Source organism: Ambystoma mexicanum, chromosome 4p (genome assembly GCF_040938575.1).
Source record: "Ambystoma mexicanum isolate Mex_15411 chromosome 4p, UKY_AmexF1_1, whole genome shotgun sequence".
Taxonomy (NCBI): domain Eukaryota; kingdom Metazoa; phylum Chordata; class Amphibia; order Caudata; family Ambystomatidae; genus Ambystoma; species Ambystoma mexicanum.
In genome coordinates this window covers 546,833,623-546,856,012 of record NC_090927.1, presented here as the reverse complement: position 1 = coordinate 546,856,012, position 22,390 = coordinate 546,833,623, and the positions used below count along the sequence as shown (strand labels likewise).

At 44.1% G+C, this 22,390-nt stretch overlaps 1 protein-coding gene across 2 annotated transcripts in view; it reads right to left on the bottom strand.

The window, feature by feature from the left end:
• Positions 1–22,390, bottom strand: part of ARHGEF10 (Rho guanine nucleotide exchange factor 10) — a 1,326,864-nt gene that overhangs the window by 624,265 nt on the left and 680,209 nt on the right. For both annotated transcript variants that reach the window (XM_069606090.1, XM_069606091.1), the window contains exon 18: positions 11,073–11,248. In XM_069606090.1, coding sequence (XP_069462191.1) covers positions 11,073–11,248 — 176 coding nt within the window. The remainder of the gene's footprint in view (positions 1–11,072; positions 11,249–22,390) is intronic.

Sequence of the window (22,390 nt, the reverse complement as noted above, 5' to 3'; positions counted from 1 at the left end):
TATACGGATGACGAGCCCTGAGAAGCCACCCGAGTTGGGAGAAGGTAACGGGAAGGCACTGAGAGGGGGAGGCAAGACCGAACACATTCATTGGGAGGAACAGCAAGGTGGTCTGTGAATCAGGGACAGAGCACAAATATGCATTCTGAGAAATACCAAGGAACATTGTCCATAACCTTGAATATAAGATCTTAAGAAAGTTCACGTACATCAATTGGAGAAAAAAAAAAGAGTTATAACCCATTTTGATTGAGGAACATTACGAGAACATTAGCCTATGGGTTCGAAGACACCAAAGAGGGCTGTCACCAAATAGTAAAGGAAACAAATAAAAAAAATAAAAAAATATCAATTCAATTGAGAAAGTTTCCAAGTATCAGTGCTGGTGAACATTGGAATTCTTTAACAAGAGACTGTGAAAAGTGTGTTAAATGAATGTCCAGCATCAACACCAGACACCGAAGAAAGAGAGAGGGGAACCTAATAGAGAGGCCCCAAGAGTAGTGGTGTCACACCAACATTGAAGATATAGCAAACCCCAAAAGTCAGGGGATGAATTGCAAGAGAAAGTATTATGGAAAAACAGTAAAGAGAATATCATGGACATTGATGGGTCCCCTGGAGTAGCAGACCTAGTTTATTTATTTATTTTACATTTGTATGGCACCTACACAAGATGGGGGGGCATGGCAACAAAAGTGGAACAGCAAAAAATGGTTATATTGGCCTTCTGACAGTGCCGGAGTGAGGTGCTCACAAGGGTGTGGGGGGGCTGTCAAGACATGATCTCCCGTGTGGACTAAAATCTCTGTCCCCAACTGCCAGTCACAGAAGTAAAAGCAACTCCCTAACCAGTCATTGGGGCCACAGGTGGACTGGAACTGCAGCACAGGATCCCCAGGCAGCTAGAAAGAAAGGACAATATTAGGACACGATAATTTGCACTACAACAATGTACGGGAAAAGGTATTGTGACCTTTCTAATAGGGCACCAGTATTGGATCCAAGAGAGGGAAGGGAAAAAATCTAGGAGTGGAAAAACCTCCCCTCAGTAGATGAGTGCACAAGATGGAGAATGTTCACGGTCAATGTTCCAGTAGAAGGTTCCAGGGAAACATTTGAGACGAAAAAACATCAAAGCCCAAAGTACCTTCGGTAGCCAGACGTGAGTCCACATCATCAGACCACAAGGGAACTCTAGAAGCAATCCAAGGGAAAAATCAGGGTCAAAAAACCAGAAGAAAATATCAAAGATCAAACAAAATCCAGGGAAAAATGCAAAGACAATCCAGTAAACAGAGTCATGGTCAAAAGCCACAAAAACAGGGATCAACGAATCAAAACACCAAGAACGCCACTCACCTGGTGCTGGTAAAGTGAGCCGGAGGCTGTCATGCTAACTGGGCATCCAGGAGGCTCCATGGCAACCTCCAATCACGCTGCACTAAGCTTTGTGCAGGAGCGGCCCCAGACATGTCGCCTGAAGTACTGTGGCGCCGGAAAGGCAGAGCGTGAGACCTGCGGTGTCCCTGCAACCCCCCGTGGGCATGGTAGCAAGAAGATAAGATGGCCGGACTCCGGGACTGCAGCAGATATGACTTTATGACAGGGAGAAAGTGCTGGTCGGCCGGGCCAACGTGGCAAGTGCCAGGCAAAGAGGAGGAAGGGGGTAAGGGAGGGATGAGTGTGGTGGACAGGGCAGACCAGGTTGGGTTAGTACAGGCAAGGAGCCTGAGGGCAAGTGCTGGCTGAAGATGCTAGTGGGACTGGTAGGGGGGTGGTCTGGCCCCTGTATGACTCTGAAGGGACCAGGCCTCAGTTACAGTGGCAGAGGGAGAGTTAGCATAGGAAGGGGAGAGGGAAGGAAGAGGAGAAAAGGAAAGTCTTGAGAAGTTTCCAAAACTTAAGACGATCTGGCTGCAGTTTGAGGGGGGCAGGGAGGCCGCTCGAGAAGGTGGGACCACCTGGGGAAAGGGTTCTACCTTCCGCTCTCAGCTTGGAGAAATGTTTGAACTGCAGAGAGTTGGAGCCAGAGGACTGAAGGACTGTGGCCGGGAGGTATTTATGGAGGGAGATCTGGATGTAGAGCGGTCCGAGGCCCCAGGCAGCCTTGTCGAGGGTCTTGAATTGATGCCGAGGGTCTTGAACTTCCTCCTTGCCGACACTGGGAGCCTGTGGCTAGATCTTATGGCTCGAGAGATGCGGTCCCTGAGCTTGAGGCCAAGGATAAGTCTCACAGTCCTATTCTGAATTAGTTTAAGTGGGCGAAGGGAGGAAAGAGGCAGATTGAGGAAGAAGGTGCTGATGTACTCCAGCCTAGAGAGAACCAGGGCTCTGGAGACGTTGAGATTCTGGGGAAGGTAAGGAAGGGTAAAATGCCCCTGAGGAGGTGCAGCTGAAAGCTGGACTTCTTGGCAAGGTCAGTGATGTGTGGAGAGAAAGAGAGAAAGGAGTCAAAGATGATCCCAAGGTTTTTTGCCTCACACGTGGGTGAGGGGAGAAAAGACACTAGGACTATATACCAAGAGTTAAAATATCTCATGAAAAGGACGCTGTGAATCAAGAAGAATAGTCTTGATTGACTTGGTTCCAGACTTGTTGCATTTGTCGAAAACCCTGAAGGAAAGCCCTGAGACATCCAGCCTAAGGAAGGTGCCAGCAGACGCAAATCCGTTTCTTTTTATTTTTATTAGTTGTAGGGTCAGTTAGAAGTAGGTTTGTAGATAGAGGACATTTTAGGTTTGTAGATAGAGGACATTTTTTTTCTTTGGACTTTTGACACCAGACGAGCACCCTTAGTTTGATTAGGAATGAACATCCCCATAGCAGCAGGACGAGTTAGGCATTGTTCTTATTATTTGAATAAAACCTTTAAATTGTCCAAAGCATGTCCAACTCCTTCTTATGACTCGCCACGGCACACAATCTTAAAGCCAATGCAGTCCATAGCCAATGCCACAACTTCATTGCCCAGATATAATGTTCAGTTCCCTTCAGGCCATCGATGATTTAGGCAGCAAACGAGTTGGCAGCGCTTCATAGGTTGTCCAGTGTTTTGGAAGTGAACCCAGCATTAGTTCCATTACAAAGGTCTCCTCTAACTGCTAAGAGGACAGAAGGAATTATTTTAAAATCAGTACAAAATGCAGCATCCCTCACAGCACTCAATTTGTTATGACGCAGATTATGTCATTGTGTTCACTTTGCAGGACATGAAACAATTCAGTCTCCAAAACTACTCCCAGAGTCCGAAGTTGAATCTTGGGCATGCGGGACAGGCCATGGGAATAGCTAACAGGTATTTAAATAGAGGTAGTTTGGTGCCATTCAGCCCTGAATAAGGAAGAGGCAGTTGACAACTAACTAACAACCAATTTAAAGCAGGATTTCACGACAATGCAGCAGGCAATGGGGCATGTGTGCCAAAGAAAAGCCAATATTTATTTATTTATTTATTTATTTAATTACATTTGTTACACGCCCAGACCCTAAGGTATCACAGCGTGGTTACAGACAGCTTTGGAATTGGTCTTAGATTGTGCTTAGAGAAGAATACATTGACTATTTACAAGCAAGGATTATACATTATACTTATGAAGAATATGTACAAATTCAGCGGAAAGACCTAATGCTAATATTGGTTAAATAACCAGGTTTTTAGCAGTTTTTTAAATCCTGTGAAGGATGTCTCTTTTTTAATGTTGATGGGGACTGAGTTCCAATGTCTAGGGGCAAGGACATGGAAGCTACTGCCCCCCGCTCTATTGTTTTTGTAGCAGGGGATCACTATGAGCTGATTGTCATTGGATCTGAGTGATCTAGTAGGTTCTTTTTTCTATAGGGTGTTGTTGAGGTAGAGAGGGGCTTTTTTGGCGAGACATTTGTGAGTTATGCAAAGTGTTTTAAAGATAATTCTGGCTTTGATGGGTAACCAGTGAGCATCCTTCCTGATCTTAGAGATGTGATCGAATTCTTTTATCCCTAATGCTGCTCGTAAAACTTTATTTCGCATAAGCTGCAATTTGCTGAGATTGGTGTTGGCGGTGCCTAGTAGATACATTGCAGTAATCCAACTTAGATAAAAGCAGAGCCCTAGCCAGGGCGAGGCAGTTAGAGGGTGTCAGGAATTATCTGCTTAGTGAGATTAGTTTAGAGGTGTACGCAGTGGATGATGAAAGGGTGCTGATGTGTTTGTTCATGGTGAGGATAGTGTCTAGATACACGCCTAAGGTTTTAACTTGCTTGAGTACTGGAATCATTGTGTCGTCAATATTGATGGAGGAGTAGTCGGCATGGAGGGCACCTATTTTAGAATGGGATCCTATGATGAGAAGTTCTGTCTTCTCGTCATTGAGACAGAGACTTTTCAGAGCCATCCAATTTTGGATGATAACGTATATTTTATTTATGGTCAATGTATCATGATTATAGTTACCTGATAGAGGTATAAGGGTCTGGGTGTCATCTGCAAAGTTGCAGTAGATGACACCCATGTCGTCTAATGCCGAGAAGAGTAGCTTCGTGTAGGCATTATAGAGAGTTGGAGAGAGGCATGATCCTTGGGGTACCCCGATGGGGACTGGGATAGGATCAGCAGCTTCTTTGCTTATGGAGACTCTAGAGGTGCGTTCGGCTTAGGAAGGATTTCACCCACATAGTGGCATCTTTAGAGAAATTGAAATCATTTGCTAGTGAGTTGCACAGTTTATCGCGATCCACAAGGTCAAATGCCGCGGAAAGGTCTAACAGCAAGAGTATACAGAGTTTCCCTGAATCTCTAATAGTGTCCATCCGGATTTTAAGGTCCAGAAGGGCTGTTTCTGTGCTATGATATGGCCTGAATCCAGATTGTCAGGTTCCAATGAGCTGGTTTTGTTTGAGGAGAGTCTAGATTTGTGCGTACGCTATTTTATCAATGATTTTAAGTAAGAAAGGGACCGTTGTTATTGGGCGGTAATTGGTGGGCACTGTGGGGTCCAATGTTTTTTTAGAAGTGGGGTGACCCAAGCTTCTTTGATGCTGGCTGGGACTGTGTTAGTGTTGAAAGAGGCTTTGACGAAGTTGGTAATGGTGGGGGTGAGGGTAAAAGCACATGCTTTAATTAATTTAGCTGGGACGTTATCCCCTTTGCAATTGGAGCTTTTAGCTTGGAGATGGTATCAAGTACTAGTTCTTGGGTGACCAGGGCAAAGTAGAATGTTGTTAGAGTTTGCCTCGAGGGTTGTGCTGGGTTTAGTGGTTATAGTATTTTTTTAATCTATGAGGATAAAAATCAGTCACACAAAGACCTTAACATATATTTCCTTATTAATCAATCAATGTATCTTTATTTGGCACAATGCAATTGAAAATAAATATATCATATAGTTCAATTAATCAGTAAAACAGTTTAGGAAATTAAAAACAGCAGGTTGTAGCATAACATATAAGGCAAATAAAAACACTCCTCTTCCAATATACATTTAAAAGGTACTCTACAAGTATACTTATTTATTTCCTCTCTACAAGTATACTTGGTTAACAAAACAGGATCAAATGATACAAGATTTTGAATAAAACCTTGCTAAAATGATTAGTATAGCCATGATAAAAGTAACACCATCATGGCTCAGGGAGGGGTTTCTCACAGCCCTCCACAAATATTAAACTTATCGAGCATACTTTGAACTCGGACATAAATACCAGTGGCATAAGAAACACAAAAGCACTTGACACTGCTTGATTGGTTAGAGCCACAACTACACCCTTTACCTCAAAAGCCAGGCCCGATGTATACATTTGGCCACCATGCAGACAATTGCTGGATCCCGGGTTTGTTTATGAAAGGTTGTGTCATCTAGTGCAGTCTGGACACCAGCCGTTCTCAAATTGGCTTCAGATAAAGTGACCTTAGAGCATTAAGGGACATGCAGAAACATTTAAAATGGCAGTTTCCTGATTGAAATTGCATATGGGGCAAATACCTGTTACTTCTCTGCTTCAAGATTTAGTGAAAGGAGCCAATCTAGGTGTGCCCATCTGAAAAATCAAGGTATAAAGCATATGCGTGCGGAGGTTCAAGAAAATCAAAGTGTCTCTTATACCTGATTTCCGGTTTATTTTTGAGGTAACTTGGGCCCAGCTTCATGTTTTGACAACCATACTATATATTATTCCTATTAGGTGCTATTATGGCTTTTTTGACTCTGCTGGAAGAAGCCTTGTTAATGTTGGTGGGGTGCAACCAAAGATCTTGTTCATTCCGTTCAAGAAGGGTTTTCTTCACATGCTTGACCCAGGTAAACTCAATTCCCCATACAGATTAATCAGTTGCACAAGAGCTTCACAGTATAATTCGAGAAAATCTCAAACAGTACAAGACCGGTTTTATCAGAAGCTCGTCGCTAATGCGGCACAAATCAACCTCCATGTGAATGAGGGCATTGGGGATGCCAGGAGTTAGCGTAAGAAGACTCTTCAGAAATGTATTTTCTGCTTTATCTAGGCCTGGGGCATTTACATAGCCCCAGATTTCCACCCCATATGAGGCAGATGTGAATGGCTGCTTCCTATATAGTTCAAAAGCTGGGGTGATGGCACCTCTGCCATGCTGACTAAAAAAATTCTGCAACCCACGACTGTATTTTTCAAGGCTAACACAAGTTTTGTCCACTTGGCAGGTCCAAAATCCATTCTCGTGTCACCTAATCCCTAAGTAGTCATAGAATCTAACTTGTTTTGAGCCCATGACCTTCTTCTTTGACATCAAATTACTGTTGTTTTGTGTACTTAGGCTTAAACACCATATATTTTGATACACGTTATGAATTGTGATGAATCCTGTGGAGTTATCACCGATTCCCCGGCAAAGATCTCCTCCTATGTGGCCAGGGGAAACCAGCTGCTACCTGATCCTGACCCTGGGTGTGGTATTATGAGGTAGGATCACAAAGGATGAGAGGGCTGTCGGGGGAGGTGGGTACCATATCAGGAGAGATGCAGTATTCTTCCATTACTAGAGAAGAAGACCTCATCATTTCTTAGTTCTTGATGACTGGCTATCACCATATACATCCCTTTCATTGTAAAACCCATCAACCCCTTCCTGCAAAACAATCTAGTCAAGATACCATTAATACCTCACAAACAGATACCCCAAACCTAACATCTTCTGTTTCTAATGTTGTTTTAAGTAAAAGTTCTAAACAATATCACAGTAGAAATCTTAGAAATTATGAGAACTCCAACTCCCATAAAGCCTCAAGCACTGAGACGAGGTAGAGGAGTGAGGAGTTAATGCAGATTGAAGAAAACTCATATCTGAATGTGTAGAATTATTGTTTTGAAAGATCATGAGTGTGTGGGATATTTAAAGGTGCTGTCAAAACTCGGACTGCTGAGAGAACAGGAGAAGGAAGCGATATGAGAAAGGACTGTACCGGAGGAGAAAGAACAAGCAGACAGTTCCAGAGGGCAGCTCGCAATTACCAGAGCTACTTACAGGCATGGCGCGAGACAAGGAGAGATGCTGCAGGCACAGCAGGAGTACTGTCAGAACAGCAACAGCAGCAGCAGCAGAGCTATCAGAGATGCTGTCATGCTGAAAGGCAGCAGTCTTTGGTCCGGTTGAGGAGAGAAGCCGGAGAGTGAGTTGGAAGCTGTGGAGAGAGCCGGAGGAAGGTCTACAGAGCAGTGCAGGTTGTCCCATAGAGGAAGCTTAATCGAAATGACATGCCAGGAACGCTACGAAACACTGGTAAGTCCACCCAAAGCCATAGTGGAACCCGGGGCATAAAGACAGGCATGTAAGCCAGCAAAACAAATAACAATGTTTGAATAACGAACAAAAAAAGGACAAAGGCAGAACTCTCCATTAATGGGATGTCAATATGGAAAATGTTGGAGCAAGTATAACCCTAGGCAAATACATGTTAAAGAAATAAGCACAGCAGCAGAACTTGAACAAGTCTCCATATATGGGATATCAGTTTGGAGAAAATTGGAACAAGTCATATCTCAAGCAAAGAGAAACACAGTGCAGTAATACAACTATGTTGTGTAAAAGATGCTGGGCCTCATTATGGGTACGGCGGTAACCCTGCCGTTGCTATCGCCGGGTTCCCCCGGATCCATAATATGTTACTGGCACCTGACTTCCCGGTGCCACCAGGAGATTACAACTCTGGTGGCCCGGGAATTCATGCCCCGGTAAAATGCAAGTCCCCATTCCTATAGAGTCCCATAGGTCTCTATGGGAGTGGGGACACGGAAGCACCGGCACCATTGCTAATGGTGCCAGTGCTTCTGTGACAGGTCTATCTACCATGGCTGCTGTGCCCGGCTGGGTCTGACTTGTTGGGCACAGTGGCTCCAGCAGGCAGACTAAGAGTTTGCCTATCCCGAAACAAGGGTGCAAGTGAGCCTACCGCCACCCTTGTTTCCGGACCGGCAAACTCCTAATGAGGCCCATTGAATCTGAGAAGAAGTTCTGGTGAAAGGAACACATCAGGCAATGAACATATGCAGGGAAAGATACATGGCAGAGAAGTATACCAGGAGATATGCATGACCCAAAAAAGGATACCTTGCAGGAGAGTATATCAGGTAATCCACTCAAAGTTTGTAGCAAGATACTTGGCAGGGGAGCATACCGGGGGCCTGAAAAGTCTACTAGAGGATTCCTGGCATGGGAGTAAACCAGGAGGTCCATCAACATTGTATAAGGCAACTTACTTATTTTACAAGGGACATGGTAAAGAAGTATACCAAAGACACGTTTTCCATCTTTAAAGAACTAATGTCTGAAAGAGATACTTTTGCCATCCTACCTAAATATCCTGGACAAGGGAACCACCCTCTGGATCCAATGATTTATGTTGTATGCATTTATTTGTTTTGATTATGAACACTTTTTGTCAAGCATAAGATAAAGATATTTCCTCACACACTTAGTTGATCATGTCTAGTGTGAGGGTCAGATTAGTATGTTTCGGACAAAAGGACAGTTTATACGTTTGACGACTTGACACTGACTGATAATTCGTTTTAGTTTCCTAGGTATGGTAGGGTCAGAGAGGCCTTCATCCAACCCTTCTGTTTTAATAAAGATGCCTGATGTTCAGAATATTACAACTTTGTGCCCGCCTCTAATTTTTGAGCCCTCACAGTAAAGTTCAAAACATTCAAAAGTGGCAGCTGTCCGAGTTCAAGATAGAGATATAACTCAGCACATAATTGTGTTCTCTAATCAGTCATAGACTGGCCTATTGGGCAATAGGGCAATGCCTGATGTACAGACCATATATGCTAGTGTGGGATTGGTTTTGTTTGGCTGAAATGCCCACATTCTGGGGAAAATTGGGCCAGTTTGATGTGTTATATCACTGTGCTGATAGTAGTTTAGACCAGTGTTTGTAATGCGCCTATACAGCAGGGTTACTGAAAAACATTTTTTTAATTCATGATTTGCAACATGTTACCAAAAAAACTCTTCTTTGAGTACTACCCAAACAGTATGTCAAAAAAGGAACACATTTCCATTTGCTACTGTGAGTCACTTTTTATTTGGTGCCTAAGCCAATATGAGATGCCACTCCTAGCCTTTATCAAATCCTGACCTATCTATAGCCCATCATTTATAAAGCTGCCACTGTCAAACCCAACTCTGTTCCAGTTTCAGCATATATCTTTTCTGATTAAATGGACAAAAGTATGCCTTAGTGTGACAGGGCCAGTGTTGTGGCCGGGTCTTGGCTGGGGGGTGGGGGATCCCAAAACAACCCGGGTGCCTGAATGCAGTCAGGTTCCCTCCCAACCCCACCTTACCTGCAGAGATAGCGGCCTCCAGGCTGCAGTCGGAGTGGGGCAATTGCCACAGTTAGAAGTGGATTCCAGAGGCAGGCCCATGGAGAGCCCCGCAGCACCCAGAGACACGCCGGAGACCGAAGCAGCATTCACTGTCACGATATCCCTGTCAGAATGCGGCAATAATGGACGCCGCCCCCACAGGGAGCCGACACTAGCCCACCAGGTAATTACAAATAAAAAGTCAAGGCCAAATGAAGGCCTTAATCCACTAGCCCACCACAGATATTTGAATAAATATCTTAAAACGCCCTGAGGGCCTTGAGTAACACCGTCCCTGGATCGCTGCTGGGCCCATGTTGGAAAGAGGTGGGGCTTACCAGCCCTTTTAATCCATCCCATGGTCTTCCTCTGTTACACCTCCTTGAGCCCAGTGAGCTATTTGTTAAGGTAAGTGGCCTATCCTGGGAGACAGTGGGGTATTTAAGGAAGCCTGTGTGAATACATTAGTGTGGGTTAGTTGGGGGAGGACAGGAGGCAGCGGAGGACGTCCGAGAGACCAGAGGAGGCAAGAGTGAAAGGAGTGCAGAGGCTATCAAAAGGAGGTGGTTTGTGGAGTTTCTGTGTAGGAGAGGGGAGTGTGTGAGTAAGAGAGGTAGAGTAGGATTAGCAGAGTAATAGTAGTGGCTGACATAGTCGTTGGGAGTAAAGGCAGTAGGCAACCAGAGTAGTAGAGGAAATAAATAGTAGAGTGGTAGTTGGTAGTCGAGGGGTAAGCAGGGCACCATATCCTCAAGTGTTTCTAGGAAGTGAAGGTAGTGGTAGTAGCAGAGTGGGAACAGTAGTAAGGGAAGAGAAGAGGTGCAGGGAGTGGGAGTACACGAGTAGCTATTGGTAAGTGTAGAACAAGAAGAATATTGAGCGGCAAAGAAGTAAAGTAAGAAGAAAGAGGGAAAAGAAGATAACAGAGGTAGAGGGATAGTTATAGGTACAGGCGATAAGAAGAAAAGCAGTAAGAAAAGAAGTAAGATCAAAAGAGTGGAGGCGGAAAGGTGGAGTGAGAGATCAGAGGTATAGTAACGTGGTGGGAGGGGGACATCTTGAAGGGATCAGTATACTCAAGTATCAGGTACAAGCAGGTGTCCTCATCTACTGTGAGCCAATAAAGATAATGTAACGAATTTAGAAATGGGCAACATTTCAGAATCCAGTTGTCCTTATAGCCTACTGTATTAGTATTTCAGAATTGTCACTGCTACCTATTAATAGCACTACACATGTTCACTTACTTGCTTTAGCATTGACGATGACTTGTTCGGCTGCATGCTGTGGAGGAAATCTACAGCTTTCTCCTTGCTCATCACTGCCTCCATATTCTATTACCTCGACATGGCTGAGGGGCACACTCCATTTGAGCAGGTACCTCTGGCCAGTAGGTGCCCTATTACTGCCATCACAGGAAGAGCTGTAAAAAACACACCATATGTCACTCTTTATCAATCATGACCGCCTTTGAATAGCTGGCCTTTATTTATTCCTCTGACTTTAGCTACCGCCCACATGTGATTGTATTTTATTTTTATTTGAAGAACAAGGATGCCAATTTCGATCAGAAGCGACATACAATAACACATTTACAGATGGTGGAAGCATTCCCATGAAGGATGCCTGTACAATAGAATAAAGATGAGAACAAGTCAGCCAGTTTATGAGGGTGTACAAACAAATTAGGAGATATACCAGGCACAAAATTAAACAAACAAACAAAATGTATATGAGAACACGGGTGACTTACAAAGGTAATATTAACCTAAGGGGCACGTGCTACAAACCAAATAAGAGTACCAATTAAAAGTACACATGTACCTTATTAATCGTCACTTGAGACGATGGGGGGGTCAGGCAAAGAGGATGGGGTAGAAGGCAGGGGGAGTTCCCTCCATAGCATGTAAGTGAAGTTTAAGCAGAGCTTTGAAGAGATCCCCAGTTGGGCTAGCTTTGATTGTTATTGACAGTGGGGTTCAGTGGAGCAGGGAGAGTAGGGAGAAAGAGCGAAAGCGAGAGGAGGAACAGAGAGAGTATGCGACGATGAGTTTGAGTACAGAGGAGGACCAGCGGGAACAAGATGATGAGCACAATGATGCATTCTATCGAAACCACCAAATACTTCCCATTGTGGAGAAAACATCATCCACAAGGTTCACAGCTTTTTTAATCGGGAATGGAAAAAACGGTGGCAGGAGATTTGCCAATGAAGGAATTGTGAAAGTGCATTGTTCTTTGATACAGTGGCATTTACTTGATGCTCTCAGATACATGATTGGTCACTGTCAAGTGTTTCACAAGGAGAAAATAAAAAAAGAAGCATGCAAGATACTGACCTAGCAATTCATCAGCGCTACTGTAATGAACTCATATTTACTTCTTTCCATAGTTCTTCCATATTTTACGGATATGCACATCTTTGTATTATATAAGAGATAAGACATTGGCTGATTGACAGTAACATGGCACTTGTTGTGTCTTATTTAGTTCAGAGGTAGTTCTTGGATAGGGTGCCTGGAATGCCTGAGATGTATCACACAGTGACTGCGACCAAGAACTATGCCAAAAAAATACAGTGAATAACAAAAGGGTTTAGTAGAGATGTTTTTACAAGAATCGGCCAAGGCAAAACAAAAGGGGGAAAATTCAAAACAGTTGTCGGGATGGTAGTTCTCTCCTTGGGGGTGGGCCTCAGTTCCTTTCCAAAATGTCTTGGGGTCCTTATGCCTTCATGGGAATGCCTTATCTAACCCTTTTTTGACCTCCTTGTTCAAGACTTTTAGGGGATCCTGAACCCTTTCTGGTCGGGTTGCAGGTTTTTCGAGCTCTGAATCCAGCTGACAGTCAGTCCAAAAAGAGAGCCAGGGGTAAGGCTACGATCGAAGGGTGAAGGGAAAGACGCAGTCCTTGCTAGGCTGTCTGCGTTGGTACCCCTCCTGGCTCTCTGCGGTCATCACTCCAATCCCGTAGAACCCTTCCTGGCCTGCCCTCATACCCTTTCTCAGCATCTGGTCCTACCTAAGGCCAACCTGGTTTGGCAAAATAACCTATACTGGCTAGCTGTTACAGATCTTTCCTGTCCTAGCACCATACCTCAATCTCCTCCCTCTTAGTACTGTCACCCCTCCTCCTGATCTTATCAGCTCCTCCTTCTCACTCTCACTTGTTGTCAACTCAGCCTAATGTTACCACCTTCTCCTGTCTGTTGGTCTTCCTTTCCTTCACCTCTTTCAACAACAACTTGATGTACTCAGTATCCCTTTGGTCAATTTAACTTAATTCCCTTCCCTGTCCCCTGTGAGGGAGACAAGGAGAGTTTAGGAGTATGAGATGTAAGGGGGTTCTGGGAATTCCCTCTGAAAATAGGTATTTTTACAATGTGCACTGTAAAAAGCATTTTGATATTTTTCATGCAATATTTATTACACTTTGTAATTGTACGTCACTGTTATTTCCACAATAACATCACAGTGAACCGATGTAAGCATCACCTCTGGCTCACTACCTTACCTCCTGGGGCAAGCACTAAGACCTGATCTCTGAAACCACTTCCTGTTGCAACCACCTCCACCATAACACTGCCAGCATCACTTCTGGGTGCTTCCACCTCCACCTTAACACTGCCAGCATCACTTCTGGGTGCTTCCACCTCCACCTTAACACTGCCAGCATCACTTCTGGGTGCTTCCACCTCCACCTTAACACTGCCAGCATCACTTCTGGGTGCTTCCACCTCCACCTTAACACTGCCAGCATCACTTCTGGGTGCTTCCACCTCCACCTTAACACTGTCACCACTACTCACTACTTCCAATATCCACCACTTCCTGCTATAGTAAGAACCATGTGTTCCTTTTATCAGATGCTTCTACTCTGCCTCTCCAACCTCCTCCATTTTTCCAGCTCCTATTGTCTCTAAACTGCTCTGCTCTCCAACTGGCTCCAAACTCCAGGTACAACAAGCAAGACTGGCTGACTGGGTCATGTGGATTTTGTAATGCTCTTCATGGAAAGGGCTCTTATGGAGTGCCTGCTCTGCTGTTACGTAATTGGGGTGGGTTGGGATGCCCTGCTGGGTGGACTTGGCCTCATTTGACCAAGCCTGCCCGCCATCTTGGATTTTACTCTGTCCTCCCACCACATCTGGTGTTGTCTGTGCAGGCCCTATGCCTTCTGTTTCTCCACTCAAAATAGTGTGCTGGAAAAACTCTCAATGAGCTTTTCATTTTCCCTACATGTGTACAAATGGTTGTGATTCAGTGCGATTGCAACACTACATCCTTTGCAATGCCACAGTCTGCTGGGAGACAATGAGCTTGTAATATTTGATCAGTAGGAGTCCTTGCTCCTCTGCTGGAGAGGGAGCTCACTACCACTGCCCTATATGGTCTTACCAGAGATCTGGGGAATGTAAAGGCTATCAGGTCTGTCCTGCTCTAACTGGCTACCAGACTCGGGATGTCCAGAATGATGCCTGTGTGATGAAGGTATTTGTTAGAGCAGTCCTCTATTTCCAGCAGGCTGATTGCTTTCATGAAGCAGAAGTCACTGAAGGATTCATTCATGATAAATTTAATTTAAGTATGGAATTGTGAATGTGCATATAAACCTGTAGATTGCTCTGCATCCATGCAAATAAGAAATATTACATCTGTATGATGTGATCAGCTAAAGTAGTTAATTCAGTGGGTTTACAAATTGCTGGTTTACAATGAGATAATTCATTGAAACCTTAAGTTACTAAGTTAGCTCAGCAGACTAAGAGCTTGCCTGTATGTGACTGGAGGACATAGGCAACTACAGCAAGTAAAATTTAGCCTGCCATCCTTCAGAGGTCGATAAATTATTATCAACTTCAGTTGGGTGATAAATGTATGTAAATGCTATATGTACATCACTTTGACAAAAACTTCATATCAATAACAAATCATTATCATTATTAAGGGGTCAGAAATGCATAGAGCCATTCGGATACAACTCTTTCAGAGTATAACTGAGGGGCAACATGCTCGCCTTGGAAGCAAAGCGACACGGAGCAACACAGGTTCAATCCCTAGGTCCGCGCTTAGAACCCTCTGGGTATTAAGCGCATTATAAATAACCAATCATATCATATCATATTATCTATATGTTATAGCTGCCATTTTAGCATGCTTTTATTATTTTTATTGAAAGGTTATTTTGGGGGGCAGAGCCAAGCCGAGTGCCAAAGAAGAAGCACTTGATGCGAGCTCTGTGAAAAGTGTGGGTATTGGAGACCGCGAGATGATGCAGGCAAGATAGCTGCCTGATGTATTCCTCACTTGCCGCCTGGGAAACAATGGTGGCAGGTTGCGGCAATATCAACTGATGAAATAGTCTTAGTTCACTAGCATGTTTGCGAAGATATCAGGCACACACAGACCCGGAAAAAAGAGCATCAGCGGTGCGCTGGCAGCAGAGCATGGCACGGTGAAGACAGCGCAGTGTCCTCGGGAGGAAGAGCCTTGCAGGGGAAGGTCGACGACCATGCTTTGCTCATACTGGCCGATGGGCACTGTGTTGCCGGGAGGCCCGCTGCAGCAACACTGGCCAATAAGAAAGCCAACATGGGGGGAAAAAGTAGCCGCCCCCGGCAGCGCAGCAGAGTACCAGCCCTGGCACCAATCCACCGAAAATACAGTGATTAAGGTAATGGTGCTCCGTGGCCCCCTGCTGTTACCTCAACAATGGAACACAAAAGCATGCGTCTGGCAATAAAACCTGAAAGGGGGTATAAAAACACAGTACAATCATAAAAGCAGAGTAGTTCAGTGCAAGAAGCACTGCGCACCCCTGTGAAACAAAAGCAGGGAGACAGCCTACGCACTTAAACAGCGGACTCTGGTTGAGCCGCCCCCTTCCTGAAATGAAAATCACCAAATTCAACACGCCAAAGAGCCTACGGACTCAGTAGGGAAGGGAGCTTCAATGTTACGTTGAATGCAGGAGAACCAACTACAGGGGGAACTCATGTATAAGCTGTACAACGTACATGTAACAAAGCGAAGCAAAGACCGTCCCCAGTATGATTGATAGACCAGCAAAGGCAGGTTGATGACCTGTACAGTGGAGACCAAGTGACGCCTACAGCACCATTGTCCCCATTAAATGCACTGAAGAGAAGAGATACAGATCAGGAACACTGTTCTGATCATAAGACTACTCGACACGTAATTGCCTCTCGAAGCAGCAGAGCAACCATGAAAGCATGAGTCAAAGAAAGGTCACCAGCCCCACATCAGCCTTGGATTGCATTAGTGGAGGAAGCAGCTCTTAGCTTGCATAATCACCACAAAGACCAAGCTGGATCCTAGCACAAGAACCGCGGTCCAGTCGTTCCGACACAACCCTACTGCAATGGGAGAGCCTCCCCAATCAGTCAATGCCGAAATACCGGGTGAAGACAACGAGGCCTCTATGAAAGCAGATTTTAGATTGCTGGTTGAGGAGATTAGATAAATGAAGGCCAGTGTTGCAGCATTGATAGCAGAGGTTCAAACAAGAGTAACCAAGTTGGAGGACAGAGCTGAAGCGGTTGAAAACTATCAACAGTCGGCAGCAGTTGCAGAGGTGAAAACTGAAAGCTGCTTCCTGGACCTGGAGGAGCAAGAAGCAGACTTAGCTGCAAAAGTGGAAGACCTAGAATATCGAGAGCAACGCACGAACATAAGGATACTCTGATTTAAAGGGATGGTTTGCCCAAAAATGTTTATTTAAAAAATAGATAGGCAATATTAAAAAAAATCGACTGGCAATTTTTTTTTTCCAAGTCCCTATGTAAAATTTGGAGCAATTCAAGCTCAAAGAAAGCACATGGGGGCATCCATTTTCTGAAATGGATGCCCGCCGCTGTGCTCGCTTTGGCTTTTGCGGCACTAATGAAGGAAAAGCCAGCCAGCTGTAGTAAACAAAAGCTACCACTGGGTGGCTTTTCCTTCATTGGTGCTGTACGCGGAGTACGGGGACCAGAGACTACAGGCAGAAAAGCTGCAGCTGCATCTCAGTAAGTGCTAATTTTTAAATAAAAATAAACACTAGCTGCATTTTTTTTTCAAAGTTTTCCGTGCTGGAGGAGCCCGGAAAACTTAGAAATAAAACCGCAGCATTAAAAACATTGTATTTATGTTTGCGGTAGCTTTTGAAGCGACCGCAAACATAAATACAACGTTATTGTGTTTGAAAACGCTGCGGTTTTTCTTTCTGAGTGTCTCAGGCTCCTCCGGCTCGGAGGAGCCTGAGAAACTCAGAAAGAAAAACCACAGCGTTTTCAAACACAACCGCATTGTGTTTCTGCCTGCCGTGGCTATCACTTTGGGTCTCCGGTGCTCGAGCACCGGAGACCCAAAGTGAAAGCCAAGGCAGGCAGAAACACAACACGGTTGTGTTTACATGCCGCTGTGTTTCTGCCTACAGCTGATTTCCCATTTGGGGCTCTCGGGCCCCCACGGGGAAATGCTAAATGCTGCAGTGTTTCTGCCTAAATCTGCTTTCCCCATGTGGGGCTCTAGCCCTAGAGCACTAAATGGGAAAGCAGATTTAGGCAGAAACACAACGCGGTTGTGTTTGAAAACGCTGCGGTTTTTCTTTCTAAGTTTCTCAGGTTCAGAGGAGCCTGAGAAACTTAGAAAGAAAAACTGCAGCGTTTTCAAACACAATAACGTTGTATTTATGTTTGCGGTCGCTTCAAAAGCCACCACAAACATAAATACGTTTTTAAAGCTGCGGTTTTATTTCTCTAAGTTTTTCGGACGCCTGCAGCCCGGAAAACTTAGAAAAAAAAAACGCAGCTAGTGCTTATTTAAAAAAATAAATAAATAGCACTTACCGAGATAAAGCTGCAGCTTTTCTGCCTGTAGTCTCCGGTCCGCGTCCACCGAGTCCCGGCACCAATGAAGGAAAAGCCACCCAGTGGTAGCTTTTGTTTACTACAGCTGGCTGGCTTTTCCTTCATTAGTGCCGCAAAAGCAAAAGCCAGCACAGGCGGGCATCCATTTTCCAAGATGGATGTGCTCATGTGCTTGCTTTTGCAAATTTTGAGCTTGAATTGCTCAAAATTCTACATATGGATATTGCCTATCTATTTCTTAAATAAAACTTTTTGGGCGAAACATCCCTTTAAAGAATCTCGGGGGGAGACTCCTCAGACATTGGAAAAGAGAATCAAAGCTCTTGTTGAGTCCCTCTTTGAAGAGCCTCCAACACCAGCTATAGAGTTTGGCAGGGTAAACATCAACAAAGCGAGAAGCCAAGATAAAATTGACTTTGAAGGGTCAAGTATATGCATCTAACAAGACTTGTCTTTAATTACCCTTCAAAAAAGGAAGGACTGTGCTCCATTAACAACATGGTTCCGGGATCAGGGTATTAGATATCGTTGGGGATTCCCCTTTTCATTGAATTTTGAAAGCAGAGAAGACTACAGAGTCACAAATGGAAAAGAAACAGCAGGGCTTCTACAGCGACTCCAAGGAGAGGACCGAAGCACTACTTTGGGCAAAAATATGAGAGACACAGAACATAGAGGTCCGCGGACCGAACGCCTACCAAAACAGGGAAAAGCAGGAAGATCAAGGAAATATCGAAGATTTAATACTCTATGATGAACATGACCTGACCTTGCACAGTGAAACAATTTTGTACCGCTCCAGCCAGGTTTAACCTATATGAAGGAGACACATTCACAAGTGTTTTCTTCCTTCTAAGCATGGTCTGGCACCAGATGAAAGGCGCAGGATCAAGGCACCTATTAAGGCTCGGCCGAATCACACATGATGTATGCTTAGAGGACTTGCCGCACCTGTCGCAGCAAGATCATAGCATCATAGCACCCACAGGGTCAAAGAACCACCTAATGTTATGTTATGTTATTTTATTTATAAGGTGCCAAATTCTGAAGACATCCAGGCGCCATAAGAGAAGAGAGGAAACACTACCTAAAGGCAGGTAGCAGATCAGAATCTAAGTAAACAGAAATGTCTTCAACTGTTTCCGAAAGGCCAAGAGATTGGCTGTGTTACGTAGAGGAGCCGGCAGGGCATTCCAAGCCTGTGCGGCCCACACATGAAAAGCGTGACCGTTTCCACCAGCTCTTTTAAAGCAATCTACTTGCAGGAGGCAGTCCTTGACTGATCGAAGTGGTCTTCTGGGGATATATAATCTCAGCTTGTTCTTGAGATATATGGGGGCGTCACCATAGACACATTTGTGACAAATGGTCAGAAGTTTGAACTGAATTTTGGCCGAGACTGGCAACCAGTGGAGAATCCTCCAGGCTGCTGATGTGGGCTCAAAGCGCTTCATCTGAAAGACAATGCGTACTGCAGAGTTTTGAATCTACTGAAGTCTCTGAAGATCCACCTTCTTGGCTCCTCCCAAGAAGGCATTGCAACAGTCCACTATTGGTAATATTACAGCCCAGACCAATTCTTTACGGTTTTCCTCTGAAACTAGAGAGGCCACTTGGCGCAGCACTTTCAGGTGATAATTAGTGGTTTTATAATTGCATCTACGTGGGCATTATTCTCTACATTGGCCTCCAGATACGTACCCAAGGTTTTGGCCTTATGTACAACTGGTATCTGATTTCCATCAACCAGGAAGCTGCTGTACAGGGTGTCCAGCTTCTTTCTAACCTGTTTAGGGCCGTACAGCATTAGTTCTTTCTTGGTGGCATTAAGGCAAAGCCAGTTAGTTGTCATCCAGCCTTTCACCATTTTGTAGGCCTGATCCGGTGTTTGTTGGTCTTTGTTATGATCTCCACTAGCCTCCAGTGCCAACTGAAAGTCATCTGCATAGTTGCAGAAAAAAAGATCTGAGTTGTCTAGATCCCTACATAATGGGATAATGTAAATATTAAAAAGCAAAGAGGAAAGGCAAGCCCCCTGAGGAACTCCACAAATGGTAATCTCAGCACCAGAGGCACTGTTGCCCCAATGCACTCGGGCACTACGCCCCTCAAGAAACGATTTAAGCCAGGTTGTTGCCTCTTCTGAGAGACCTCCCACACTAGACATCCGATGCAATAAAATCCCATGGTCCAGCAAGTCGAAAGCTGCCGATAAATCTAATAACATCAGCAGCCCTGACTTGCTAGATTCCAAACCTGATAGCATATACGTCTTCAAATCCAATAAGGCACTCTTGTTGCCATGGAAACTGCGAAACGCTGACTGTTTTTGTGGAAAATACAATTTTCTAATACACGTGTCTGTAATTGTAGCATTGCTACTTTATCCACAAGTTTTAGGAAAAAGAGAGTATTGGTAATCGGCCTAAAGTTGGCAGAATCATTAGGATCCAGGCCAACTTTTTTTTAACAGCATAGTAACAGCTACGTGTTTTATAGAAGGGGGGATGTGACTAGTGCGGAAAGAGAAGTTTACAATCCGACAGAGAAAGGGGTCGAAAGTGTCCTTATGTTCAAGTATAATTTTCGACGGTAAGAGTTCACCCAGGCAACTTGTGGGGTGCATGGCCTGCATGATATTACACATTTCTGTCTTAGTGTGTTCTTTAAAACAGAATTCAGCCTGAGGTAATTTCAGAAGGTTGCTCTTCATCGACTGGAGGTTTTGGGGTAGTCTTGAGATTAAACTGTGTCTTCTTGATATTGTTCTGACTGGAATCTTTATGAATATCAATATGGGTTATTTTAACTAGTTCTTGGAGAATTTTCTTTTTTTGAGACATTTTTTATTTATCGGCAAATGCTTTTTGCACTTTTTACAATCTTCATTAGTAGGTTTAATGACCAAACATATGCTAGCAGGCGTTTCCCAAAACCTCAAGAGTCCAAAAACCTTTTTAGTTTGGTTTCCAGCTTTGGTGATTTGATTATTGTAAAAGTTCTGCTTCTACTATTTTCGTCTTGTATTCTTTGGCCTTAGTTTTCAAGATTTCTATATTTCCCAGAGTGTTGTCTTTTTGCCAAGTATGTTCCACCTGTCTTTTAACTATTTTCAATTCTGTCAACATGGGAGTAAACCATCTGTGATGGTTTGGAGTGACTCTGACCATTCTAACTTTCAGAGGGGCAACCTGATCTAACATTCTTAAGATTTCATCATTATAAATATTAATAAGCATATCCGGGCTATCTGAATTCTTAGTTTTGTTCTTTATGGCCTCCAAACATGCTGAAAGGACAGGTGAGGTAACAGCCTTCATACTCCTACTATGCACTTTATGCATCGGTTCGTGCTTCCTGGGTGGGGGTGGGGGGTGATTGGAAGTGTCAGCTGGAAACAGATGGAAAAATTATCTGACCAAAAACATGGTGTAGTAATCACGCTGTCAATCAAGATGTTTCCACTTCCCACCAAGTCCAAAATGTGTCCTTTTATATGTGTAGGTTAATTGTTGCGGATAGTTATATGATGGCTGTTAAAAGATTTTTCAAGATCAATAGCCTTACTATCCTTAACATGTCCCTTCCACAGATTAAAATCGCCCAAAATCACCATTGCAGAATTGAGCGTCCCTAGCTTTTTTTAGGGCGTCTCTCTCCGTTTTTGGTTTGCAATGATGTTTTGGTTGACTTTTTTCTTTTTTTGGGGGGTAAATGGGGTATTAAGGGTTGTAAGCAGTTCAGGAAACGGCACTAGCAAATTTGCAAGAAGGTCTACTTTCTGGAATGTGCGTTTTGTTCATGCAATACGTCTCATGGCACATTGGATTATTGGTCCTCAGGGTTTGCAACCGTCAAGAGCATATCTCCAAATAGAGATGTCGGTTAACAATCTGGCTAAATGCGGCACATTACATGTCAAAGGACTTAACTCCCCCTGAAACGCTTTCTATAAACAAGAGAGTACAAACTTGCAAAGTTGGATGTTTTATTTGTAAAGGAAAACAAATTTAAACAGGGGGAAGAACTACTGCTCAAAGAAAAACACCTGGGCGGTGTTATCTGGGCCTCTAACTCGGTTAAGAAAGGAAGTGTAGGCATCTTGTACAAAGCCTCCTTAGGTCTCACTATCACTAACACCTTTAGGCATGATCACTAACACCTTTAGGCATGAGGAAGCTAGATATGTGGCGGTAAAAGTTTCAATCGGTCACACCATGGTCACACTTGTTTCAGTATACGCCCCCATTCAACAACAATTTTCCATCTGCAGATCAGTCTTAAACTTCATGGAGAAATGGGTGGAAGGACTACTAATATGTGGAGGAGATTTCAACATGATAGTGGATCACTCAGTGGATTGGTGGTTGCAGTGCCCGGATGTAGAGCCGCCATACATCCCCCACAAAGGTTGCCTGAAGGACTTGTTAGAAGAGGTACACTTAATTGATACATGGCGATACTTCTAACCTTCTGTCAAAGCGTACATATTTCTCTCACCACCGCATAGGACCAATTTCTGCATAGATTATATTCTTATCGAAGCAATACATTCTTCAAGGACCCTGTGTAAAGACTGGAGGGGGGTGTCTGTACTCCTGCTCTCTATATGGTAGAGGAGAGGCACATAGGAACCCAGCCAAGATTCTCTATAAGGTAGCAATGGATGAGCAATCAAGGCCTAGCTTCTCAGGA